This window comes from Diachasmimorpha longicaudata, chromosome 1, assembly GCF_034640455.1.
Source record: "Diachasmimorpha longicaudata isolate KC_UGA_2023 chromosome 1, iyDiaLong2, whole genome shotgun sequence".
In the NCBI taxonomy this organism is placed as follows: Eukaryota; Metazoa; Arthropoda; class Insecta; order Hymenoptera; family Braconidae; genus Diachasmimorpha; species Diachasmimorpha longicaudata.
Genome location: NC_087225.1, coordinates 5,682,742 through 5,694,742, shown reverse-complemented (window position 1 = coordinate 5,694,742; position 12,001 = coordinate 5,682,742). Strand labels below are relative to the sequence as shown.

The 12,001-nt window shown below is 35.8% G+C and overlaps 1 protein-coding gene across 7 annotated transcripts; it reads right to left on the bottom strand.

The window, feature by feature from the left end:
• Window positions 1–228: 228 nt before the first annotated feature.
• Window positions 229–11,862, bottom strand: LOC135166811 (copper-transporting ATPase 1). 7 transcript variants are annotated; one of them, XM_064129459.1, is made up of 6 exons: window positions 11,721–11,862; window positions 11,254–11,340; window positions 11,142–11,181; window positions 2,278–5,697; window positions 2,057–2,197; window positions 229–683 (listed from the first exon to the last, which is right to left on the bottom strand). In XM_064129459.1, the coding sequence occupies exons 2-6, from the start codon at window positions 11,333–11,335 to the stop codon at window positions 566–568; spliced, it is 3,801 nt and encodes a 1,266-aa protein (XP_063985529.1). In that variant the 5' UTR covers window positions 11,336–11,340; window positions 11,721–11,862; the 3' UTR covers window positions 229–565. The 7 variants fall into 7 exon arrangements, with proteins under 7 accessions (XP_063985529.1, XP_063985545.1, XP_063985536.1 ...); XM_064129475.1 differs by lacking the exons at window positions 11,142–11,181; window positions 11,254–11,340; window positions 11,721–11,862 and adding exons at window positions 890–957; window positions 7,412–7,485; window positions 8,281–8,370; XM_064129466.1 differs by lacking the exons at window positions 11,142–11,181; window positions 11,254–11,340; window positions 11,721–11,862 and adding exons at window positions 906–957; window positions 7,412–7,485; window positions 8,281–8,370.
• Between the last annotated feature and the right edge of the window lie 139 nt (window positions 11,863–12,001).

Sequence of the window (12,001 nt, the reverse complement as noted above, 5' to 3'; positions counted from 1 at the left end):
AGAATTTATCCAGGGATGCTGTCGGTTTAGATATATTATCTGCATTCTCGTGATCTTAATCACTGATTTTTGGATCGTTTAGTTTCTCTGGTCGTAAATTCCGAGTGTATCTCCATTGATCGAAATAACTCAAAATAGTAAATCAAATTCAACAGTATTGCATGATCTGAAAATAGTAGAGTATAAGATATTTTGGGGATGTTTACTGAGTTAATAAAAATCAGAGAGTATGAACTTATAATCTTTATTTCACACTATACAATCAAATTATTTTTCGGTTTTTTATTTTTACCTATATACATTACTTAAATACAAGAATAAGAAAGTATTTCGATTAATTTTATAGTATACAAAACTTGCATTGGCCTAGAGTAAATACAAAATTCCCAGAATAATTCATCTCTCTTACTCTTCATGGAGTATTAATCAACATCAGATAAATATTTTCTTTTTTCATGTCTAAATGGAAAATGCATTAAGTACGAATTAAAAAATATGCATTCATGAAATTAACAAATAATGAAACAAGTTTTGTCGTCATTTGCTGTGATCACACATTTGTGCGTTATGATACATTTTCATTGGTAGATTCAACTTTATGACCGGCAAAATCGACCGTGAACCCAGGTGTATCTTCACCGAGAAGAGGTCCTTCAACTTCGTCCTTTGTCCTTCCGAATAGTCTAGATGGAAAAAATACCCGTTACACGAGAAATACAGTAATCAAAAAACTTTAACACCTCTACTATTGTTATCAATCTTAAGTATAATTAGAACCTTTTCAAAGAGTTGATGATGAAGAAAGAAAAAAATACAAATACAGCAGTGATAAGCATGTTAATCACGGAGGAATTAGGTAATATGGATAACTTAACAATACAATACTAACCATGGAAAAAACTTACGATTCATGCATTCAGACTTAGCTCACTTTCCTGTTCTTCTACATTAAGTCGCCTAGTGGATAATATTGTATAAATAAAATAGCGATTATACACATGCCTCAAATAAAGGAGAATATCGTTGGCGTTACCAAGTACGCCGCTATGAAGGTAAAAAAAGATAATTCATGAAATTCAAGGGTAGATAAAGCGCCAAGGAATGAGGGATCTACTAAAAGATAGACCTATGTGGAATAATAATTACATGTTTGGAAGATAGTTATCTAGTGAAATAAGCAGAATTAACCAATATAACCAATGTCCAGTTAGTCAGATACCCTTATTCAACTTTTTCTAATACAACTTTTGGACTTTCTATCGACCTGTACACTGGAGCTATATTCATCACGTCAGCCTCATTCCTACATCTACATGAAGTTGAACTGTTGTCAATGTAGTTCCACAAAAAATTAATTAAAAAATGACGTGAAATCCATATAAATGAGGAATTTTTCTTGGGTTAGATCTAGTATGGATGTTTTTGATAATACATTGGCGATGTGCTATTGAGTAGTTATTTTGTTCATAATTTCCTCGTGTGGTCAGACAAATCCGTTTTTGAAAAATTTTCTTCTCATATGAACCAAGCGAAAATATTTTGTTGCACCTTTACTCCGAGAACAGATAAGTAATCCTCAAATAGAATAATAATGATAATTTGATAACGATCTTGGAACTTATGATTTACATATTTATTAGTGAACTTAATTTTGTGAGAGATATTTTCTTCCTAAAAAAGCCTCATCTGACGTAAACGATACGCGTCTCGAGCCAAATATTTACTTGTTGAAAGCAGTTCTTTATTTTGGTGATTTTGTTATATTCAAATGAAACCACTTTCATCATCGAAATTAGCAATGTTGACTCTTTTCACTCATCACAAATCAATTTGAAAACATTTCTGATCTCTCAGTTCATTTCACGCTATGCTACAACAATTCATCTACATGTTATGCAGAATTGAAGCTTCTGTTGAGCCAATAATACTCCCAAAAATCTGAGGAAAATTATCCAAGAGCCTCAAAAAAAATACTGCGATATGATGAGTAACTCCAGCGTAACCGTGAACACCCAAATCTCATGATTCAAAGGAAATAGTGAGAATTGGAACTAACCTGGACAACGTTGAGGCTGTGCGCATCGGTAGAATAGGGGACTCTTCAGCATCTATTTGAGTACTCGTCACGGCATTATATGCTTTGAGATTTTCCAGGTACTCGGAAGTTTCCAAAAGGGCCCTAGTTGGCTTGCGATATCTGAAATGATGAAAGAAGTAAAAATTCCAGTGGTGGTGTCATCACCACCATTCACTTATTATTCATTGAAATTCACTTACAATTTGAGCATTAATGAACTGGCAACTACAGAAACAGAACTCATGGCCATTGCAGCAGAAGACATCCACGGCTCCAAATAGAACCCAAAAGGACTAAATAGTCCAGCTGCTATTGGAATGCCAAGTAAATTGTAAATACTAGCGAATAAGAAATTGAGTCGTATTCTGAATACAGTCTTTCTTGATAGATCTAAGCACCCGACAACATCCAACAGATCATTTTTCATCAGAACAACATCAGCAGCTTCCACAGCAACATCAGTCCCAGAGGCAATAGCAATTCCTACATCTGCTTGTGCTAATGCTGGACTGTCATTAACACCATCGCCAACCATAACAACTCGAAAGCCTTGCTCCTGGAGTCTACGAATTTTAGCAACTTTATGGGACGGTAGTACTTCAGCAAATACTTTGTTAATGCCTACTTGTCTGGCAACACACGATGCAGTTTTTCTATTATCTCCAGTTAACAACACTACCTCCAATCCCATTTTTTTCAAAGTATAAACAGCCAGATGTGCCTCAGATTTAACAGTATCAGCGACATTAACATTCGCTATCAAAACACCATTAATTGCGACAAGAATAGCTGTACATCCTAGTTCTTCTTGTTCGATCATTTTAGTCTCTACCTGTCGAGGTATATCAACAGCATTTCTCCTCATCCATTCACGATTTCCTATGCACACATCGTAAATAACTTGATCAGACTGATCTCCCGCTGCTTCTGGATCCAACAGCAGTTGATACTGTGCGCTTTGTTTGTTAACATCTTCATTGCGAATTGCAATCACGTCAATTGGCACATTATTTAATACACATTTTGATTCCGTGGCATGACCAGTTTGATTCCGATAGTTCAATATCATGTCAGATTTACTCACTAGCGCTAGCACCGACTCCAGATGTGTGACACGACATTTGAGACCACATCCAGCCACCGCTTGAAAATTACTGCACTGTCCGCTTGCGTCACTGCCAATTGTCTCTTTCACATATTTGACAATTGCAGAAGCAATTGGATGTTCACTATTCACTTCAGCAGTACCAACAATGGCCAGTAATTTTCCAAGTGAACAAACGTTTTCATTGACAAACATACAAATGCTGCTTACAACTGGCGTACCGTGGGTGAGAGTGCCAGTTTTGTCAAAGACAATACATTTAACTTTGTGTGCATTCTCAAGGGATTCAGCACCTTTGATTAATATTCCATTGAGAGCACCAACACCAGTACCAACCATAACTGCCGTTGGTGTAGCTAAACCAAGAGCACATGGACAAGCAATGGCAAGTACAGAGAGAGCACACCTAAATGCATATTGGAAGATAATCTCTTCGCGGTTTCTACCAGTCTCATCTTTTTCCCCGGGGAAATGTTGTGTGCTAACGTATCCAAGAATGGTCCACACTAGTAATGTCAAGGCAGATACAGCTATGACTAGTGGAATAAAATAACCAGCAACTTTGTCCGCCAACTGTTGAATTGGTGCCTTACTCGTTTGTGCCTCCTCAACTAGTCGGACTATTTGTGCTAATGTTGTATGTTCTCCAGTATGTGTGGCAGTCATAAGAAGTGGACCATTTTGATTAATGGATCCCCCAATAACAACAGAGCCAGGCTTTTTAGGTACTGGCATACTCTCCCCAGTTATGAGACTCTCGTCACAGGCTGATTGTCCAGCTAAGACTCTGCCATCCACTGGAACTTTGGAGCCCTGAACAACTTTTAGAATATCACCACGTTGTACAAGGTCCAAACCTATCAAACGCTCCGATAGAATTTCATTGTTAGGGCCGAGAGTCACAAGAACAGCATCAACAGCATTCAGTGAAAGTAATTTTGATAGTGCTTCAGATGTTTTTCCTTTCGCCACATGCTCTAGCCATCTTCCAAGACTGATAAATACCAGTAACATCGGTGGAGTATCGAAAAATGTTACAGGACTCATGTGCTCCTGCATGATCATTGCTGCAATTAGGACACACACAGAGTAAACGTAGGATATCGTTGTAGTCATGCAAATTAGAACATCCATGTTCGTTGTACCGTGCTTGAGGGCACGATATGCTTGTACGTAAAAATGCCAGCCACCAAAAAATTGCACAGGTGTAGAAAAAATAAAAAGCAACAAATTCTCCAACGATAATCCTGGTATGACGCAGCACATATCCTCGTGGCTTTTCTTCTCAATTGACATTACCAGCATGAAGTAAGTCATGATTATCATACTAGGTACCCCGAAAATCAATGATATCTGAAATGCTGATCTCCATTTTCTAATTTCAACTTGTTGATTGAGATAATCTCTGTTATCTTTATCTTTATTATTGAATAAACTAGCGGTAAAACCGATTTTATTAATTCTTTCAATTATGTCACGAGCACCAGTCTCAGCGGAATCATAACGAAATTTACCACGTTGTGTTGCCAGGGCCACAAGTGCTGATTTAACTCCAGGCATTTGTGATACTGTTGATTCAATTTTATTCACACATGATGCACAAGTCATCCCTGAAATTTGAAGCTCGACCTCAGCCTCACCAGTGCCAGGCTCATCAACCACTGTTGTAGGAAATCCAAGCTCTGTAATACTTGATGCAATATCAAGTGGTCGAATTTTGTTTGGATAATACTTCACTTCTGCTTTTGCTGCCATCAAAGCAACCAAAATACCATCAACACCGTATATCTTTTTGCAGTGTTTCTCGATAGCGGCTACACAGGAAGCACAAGTCATACCTTTTATTTGGAGAAAACACTTGGCAATGTCTTCTTTCACTTTGCCCGTATCATAGAGTCGACCGTTGCTTACAATTTCCGGTGCTTTTGCTAGATCTTTCAACTGAACTGTAGTTCCCGCTGACAGGGGTTGGCCATCAATTTCCTTTACAAATGCATCAAACCCCATCTCCTCGATGTAAAATACTATTTGATCTGATGTTACTAAATCACCAGTGTAACGCACTTTTGCTTCTTTGTCGCTGAGGGAGACGTTGATGTCCAGGATACCCGGTTTTCCTAGAATCATGTCAGTAATGCTTTTCACACATGACTGACATGTCATACCATCAACGTGAATGAAACATTTCAACTCATTTCGAGGGTTTGGTGATTCAACTTCGTCTAAGGAAGCCTCGAAACCCATGTCATTGACCGCGTTTATTAGTTCACCAGCAGATGTTTCTCTTGGATCGTAATCTACATAGCCAGTCTTGTCATCAAGAAGTACTTTGATGCTATTCACGCCTTGTTTAGCACCGACTGTTCTCTCAATGTTGTTGACGCAGCTCTGACAGCTCATTCCATTAATTTTCATTTTGACTTTTGAAAGATATGTATTGCCCGGTGTATGGGGAGTCCTGGGGACTTGCACCATGTGTGATGTCCTTTCGAATTCCACGTCGTCGTCTCCATCCCTACAACAATTTTGAATGGAAGTATTAAGTTATGTAAAGGCGAAATACGATTGGTCGACTGCTTTTAGACAAAGAACAACTCATTTAAATTCCTGATGATAGATTCTTGGAAAAAAATTCTAGTTTCTAATTAAAATTTCTGAATTTCAGAGTTCTAAAAACCCTCGAAATATGCGTAATTTCCTTGCCTAACAATTCGAAGAAAACCTTATTCTCAGTCTTTTTTACTTAAATTTATTACAATTCCACTTCAGCTAAATTGACAATCTAACATTAAGTATCTTCAATTTTTTTAATACGGACATCATTATTCTGTCACTCAAGCGCATGACAGCGTTTAGACTAATAACATTTACATTCGTAAATTGATGCGTTTTCCTATTCTAAAACCATAAAATCATAATTCGTATCTCGATTCAATTAGTCTTTAATTGATATCCAATTATTTCAGAGTCTTATCTGTTTAAAATGTTTTATTTTAAGATCCATTATGTTAAATCGTGTTAAGCAAGAAGCCCTAGGGGAAAATCTATGGTGTAAAATGAATTACATCTCAGGGATGATAATTTTTACTATCGAATTCGCAGAATATTTTTTTTTTTCAATTCTATAGCCTTATTTGGATTATTCCCAATTCAATCTTGACATTTTTCTTAATCATCCATCGAACTTCCAAACTGCTATAGTGACGAGCTTTGAAAAGAAAGAATGATAATGCGATTGAAACGGCTGATATGCACACGTCAGCGATTGAAATGCAAATTGTCTCGTTTTACTATTCCAAAGACAAAAACGACAGTTGTTTCAATGCTCATAATATTCTCTTTGAATGAAGTCTATGATAGCACAATGACTGGTATTGTTTGTGAGAAAAATTATGACGCCCCTTCCAACATGCCAAGTTAGAACTATTCATTATGGTCTAATCATAAACACCACATATCAGCATGAACTTCAATATTAGTTTTGCCTTAAAAACCATAATCGAGCAAGTTTGATGAACTGTTTTCAAATATCATCTCGACATGATAATTTCTCTCATCGAAATACATTGCTGGTAGGAAAGTTCATCCACACCTGAAATCATAGCCTAAATAAATACGCTAGAAAAACCAAATAAATTGAATAAACAATTCCATTTGATTTCTATAAATTCCACAGAAATTATCGATAAACTTCGATTTGTCCCATAGAATTCTTCATAGTAAAAAAAAATAAATAAATAAATTGGAGAAAACGTCAACGATTAGAGCGGAGGGAACTGCATAAAAAATATATTTACAAATGAATTATTATCCACTGAGTCGTGAAGCGTTGACTCACCAATGCCCGTCGTCCGTGAATCATCGCTCTCAGATTATAAGATAAAAAAATAATGTTTGATACACGACCGTGATGAGCTTTTCTGTCCCATATATCATGAACAGAACTGGCCATCGTCTTGATATTCACCAGAAAAATTTATCACGACCCAGTATTAAGGATACGAGATACTATGTATTGCAAAATTGAGATCTAGCGGTTTTCCTATCGTTTACTTACACCGAATCGGCCAAAAATTAGTAGAGAAAGTTCAATAAAACTTTCTAATAAATGCATGACGTATTTCTATGTACGCTGCCACTTGTAAATGACTGAAATACCAATAATATTGTCGCACTGCAATTTTTACAATTGTTGCACCAATTTGATAAAAACATATAGTATTGCTCACCAATTAATGTTAACAGATGTGTAACTCTTATTAATTAGCGGCTTTCTGTCCTCACTTCTAGCCATGGTAATGATCTACAACTCATTGAGCAATAGAACTTAGAAAACTCAGAAGCTGACGATTTTATCGTGCCAGCGATAAGGCTGTTATCGAAGCCAAATTTACAGCCTCCCCGATCGTGCATAGTTCATTCAAACAATCCCGAATGAACCGAATGATTTTTCAACAGAAATAGATTTACGGTAGAATTGTTTCATGAAAACCATCAGCGAAACCATAATTATGAAGCTATATTCTCATACAGGATAATATAAAAATAAATAAATAAATAAAAAAATGAAAAATGTTCAAAAAAAGGATAAATTGGTACATTTTCAAAAATACCTGATTGTCAGGGGTTTTTTATGGACTCCCAATAATATTGACTCCAAAAAATATGGGCGTAGTATTTAAAGATCTACGTTATTTTTGGAAAAAACATTCTATCCTTCTTTGCTCGAATTCAATTACAGTCATTCAATAAAAAAAACATCAGCTAATGCAATAAAAATGATGGTATAAAGAGTTATTAATGTTAACTATAGTCTGAGTGAAACGAATCTTGAAGAATAACCATCCGATTTGTCTATGGGCTTTCAGAATTATAGAAAAAAGAAATGAATTGTTTTATAAAATCAAGAACACTTTTTGTAAAATAAAATTAATTTAACATTAGTTAATTATCTGAGGAATTAGCTCCATTTTCCTGTGATTTTTTCAATACATATTTTCTAGTTTAACGATCTCTTCAAAATCGACGACGATAATATAAGCCAAAGTATCACGATCGATACAAGGACCCTTCTACAACAATCTATGCTTTTACCCACTAGATTTTGGGGTGTACGATAGGCTCTAACACAACCAGATAATGTAGCACAATCATCGTCAAACTGATAAGTCATTGCTTATCTGTGGCTTTAAATGAGAATTAACTTTTGCTCACGGCACACCAGTCTGTGTAGCGGTGTGCATTCATTTATGTTTTTTTTATTTTGCGGTCGCATCAACATCGGGGGGGAGGGGGGAGGCTCTAACATTTTGACAATGTCTCATTGACTTATTAGCGAATGGCCGTGCGTGGGGAATCCACGGGAATACAATGAAACAAGATCGAATGTTTGATCGTTTGCAACAACCGGAAGCCGGATGTTAATGTGATACTAATATTGTTACAATGCAGACAGTCGGGTGACTTATCGGAATTGTTATCAACAAACAGAACAAAACTATGCACACTTGAGGAAAAGAGGAAGAAGTCGATTTTTGATTTCTTGCTGTTTGTTCTATTGCCAATTCTAAGCATTAAAATCTGAATGTAGATGTTAATGTAACGTGAGATCATTTTCTCTGCTGACGTGAGTACTCTGAGGCCGTTTCTGATCAATAGTGATTTAATCGGCCCAAATAGGTTTCTACTTTCCTTTAGTTATGGAAAGGCATTCCCCTGTGGAACTCGATTCACATTTGCTTGATATGAATATACGCCGTAAAAAGTTTCAGAATATAATAATTTTTTAACAATATTTATAGAATATTTTATCAAATATTTTTGATTTCTCTTATAGATGAATTACTTTTTTTTCAATAAGAATATATATACACTATCCATTTGACATTTGATCAGAAATATTATTTTAACAACACGTAAACAAATTTAAACAAGCACTCAGCCATCCTTTTGATAATCCAAAAGATAACATTTTACCCAAACATAAGGAAGTCTAAGTAAACAATTAAAAAATCGAGTAAAATAAAGGATAAATAAAAATTTTGCTCGTGGGGAACAGCCTTTTGCAATGGACACTTTCTTAATATTGTTCAAGGCTTCTAGAAGGACGCGAGCGCCACAAATGAAAAATTATCTCTGCCATCGCATTGAATTGGCTAGATTGCATTTTTCAACACTAGGGAATAAATGGTATGAACTCCACAAACCATAGTAATCGTTCATCTTCGATATCAAGAGCACATTTGACACCTCTTCCCGGAAATTTTCCACGTTTTCCCATTTGGAAAAAACCACTATGTGTCGATTGTACGGGAAATGTTGGCACAGAGATGTATGAAGTCATTATTTGTGGACAATATCAATGGGAATATTACGTCAGTCAAAATTTAAGCAATATCTCGGCACATGATGATATGCAAGTGATTCGAAAACTAAAGCCAAGTTGCTGGGAGAATAAGGAATGCATGCGAGCTGCGAGAGGGAAAGGCACGAACGCGTGCTCCAATTATTCGCTTGGTTCTTTCACGTCTCGTGATTTCTCGAGATCTCGAGTGGGGGGACAAAATGTTTCGTTCAACTACTATTTAAAAATGTAAAAAATCGCAATTTAGTATTGGACTTGACCTCATAGCGGTGGTTTTGTTGACCGAGGTGGCATCGCCCGCTATTATCTATCTCATAATTATGATACTGATTAGCAACTAATTACAGTTGGGGAATGGCATATCAAAACAGACACTAGAGACATATATTTTTAATATTCTCAAGAATATGTGGATCAAATTGATTAGTCAAACTCAGTATGGGCTCAGCGTAAACGATAAATGTGGACTCTTTAAAGAAAAAAATCATTCCATTTATTCCTAATTCATTAACATTCTATTTTAATTCGAAATGTAATGTGCTATAATAGCATATTTGCAAGCAAAATTCGACAGCTGAAATAAAAAGATAACTCGTCCTCAATAGCCTCAATAGCTAAATCATCGAGCATCTGATTGTCATTACTTGTAATAATATCCAGGGTAGTCGGTTATTTAATAAATGATGTTAATCACTGTAACTGTTAATTGCAATCGTAATAAAATATTTGACGACTAGACTGTGGGGACAATGACGTTTATTGACATCACCCACTAGAACATAGCTCCCACATAATAAATTCGTTTACTTTCGTGTTTTTCTAATATTTTTAAAGCCGGAAACTACATATCCTTGTCAAATAAAGTTTGCTAATATTCAACAATAATTTTTTACGACCAATACAACTGCATTTTTTTCCTGCACGTTTTTTTGTCAACTTTTCTTCAAAGAGTCCGTCATCAGGACAATCAGCTCATTTGTTTTTTTGGAAGAACTCACCCAGCAATAACATGGGATAACACTTTATAACGCCAAACATGTCCGAAAATCTTGCTTTTCATAATTTTTGAATTAACCACTTGAAAAAAACATGTACGTGCTATTCACTCAGTTAATACTGTGCACTTCTGGACCTATTCAAATATCCTCTCCTGATATTTTCTCGAAGCTTGAGATTATAAATTCTTGAGAAAAAGGTCTTTTGTAGCGAGGAGCACTGGTATAATTGAGTGTCTCAGTTATGACTGCAAAAGGAAATCAGCAACAGCGCTTGCTGCACGGTTTGCTTAGCGTCACGAAGCCAGTATGCCTTACATGTAAAAATAATGGACGCAACGATAACACTGATGACTATACTGGAAACCCAAAGCAAACATTGTGATCGTATTGATGATTTATTAGTCGAAATTCCCACATGCACTTGTTTCCCAATTGCTCGCTATTTTCCCAGAGACAATTGATAAAGAGGAATTAATTATTTGCTCTCAATGGAGCGATGAACTCAGACATTGTATCCTTGAAGAATTTCTAAATTCTATGCCTCACATTGAAAATCGGAAGAAAAAAAATGGAGTTATGTCTTTGTACAACAATTACCTTCGTGTTGGAGACTTTTTAACCACTTGTATCTTGCTCCCTAAAAAATGAATGCAAAAATTAATCTGCTGTGGGTTTCATTAGTTGAAAAAAATTGTGAGTAATCACCAACCAGCTTCATTGATAAGTTTCACCATGTGAATTTCATTGTTCAATGAACTTTGTAAATTATCTGGCAAGTATCGAACCTCCATCGTCTCTGAAAAGATCATAAAGTGAGTCTACTGATAGCCCCATTATCATGTCGGTGACTGAACAAGCAAACAAAGGACATCAACAGTTGACGATTTCATGGGATTGCACACCAGTGGCTTTCTGTATTTGGCTGTGTTCAATTCGTGGACTAATTATCGATAAATTTAATTATTCTAAAAGGCTTTATTAAGGATTTACTTGGCAGCTTGAAGATTATGTGAAAAACGAATTTTGGTTTATAAAATCAATCTGCACATCCTCAATGATCAACAAATTGCATATGCATACACTCATGTGACAACCTCTTGGAATGTGTCACTGTAAATTAATTTGTAATCGTGAATTGATAGTTAGTTGTGTATAATTATTGAGTATTCAACTTACATTTTATAATTGAATGAATTTGACGATTTTCATCGTTGTCACCAATTGAAAATTGTTAATCGACTATCCTCCAATGCACTTTCACTTGGGATAAATTTTTCACTATGAAAGACAGAGTTGTATCGTCATCCTTTCAGGATTGAGGTTCCACCACGTCTCGATTAAGTGTGAAGCAGAACGGAAGTTGCTGATCAGGAGAATCGAATATTAATTTTTTCGTTCATAAATATTAAGAAAATCACGAGAAAACAGCTGGCAATGAAACATTTTAGTCGTTTACA

Excerpts from the sequence above, each read along its gene's own strand:
- LOC135166811 (XM_064129444.1), bottom strand. The coding sequence starts at position 8,355 with ATGACTTATCAGTTTGACGATGATTGTGCTACATTATCTGGTTGTGTT. Across the intron at positions 2,198-2,277 it reads AGTTCATTAATGCTCAAATT|ATATCGCAAGCCAACTAGGG; the intron begins GTAAGTGAATTT and ends TCATCATTTCAG. Across the intron at positions 684-2,056 it reads ACAGCCTCAACGTTGTCCAG|ACTATTCGGAAGGACAAAGG; the intron begins GTTAGTTCCAAT and ends TTTTCCATCTAG.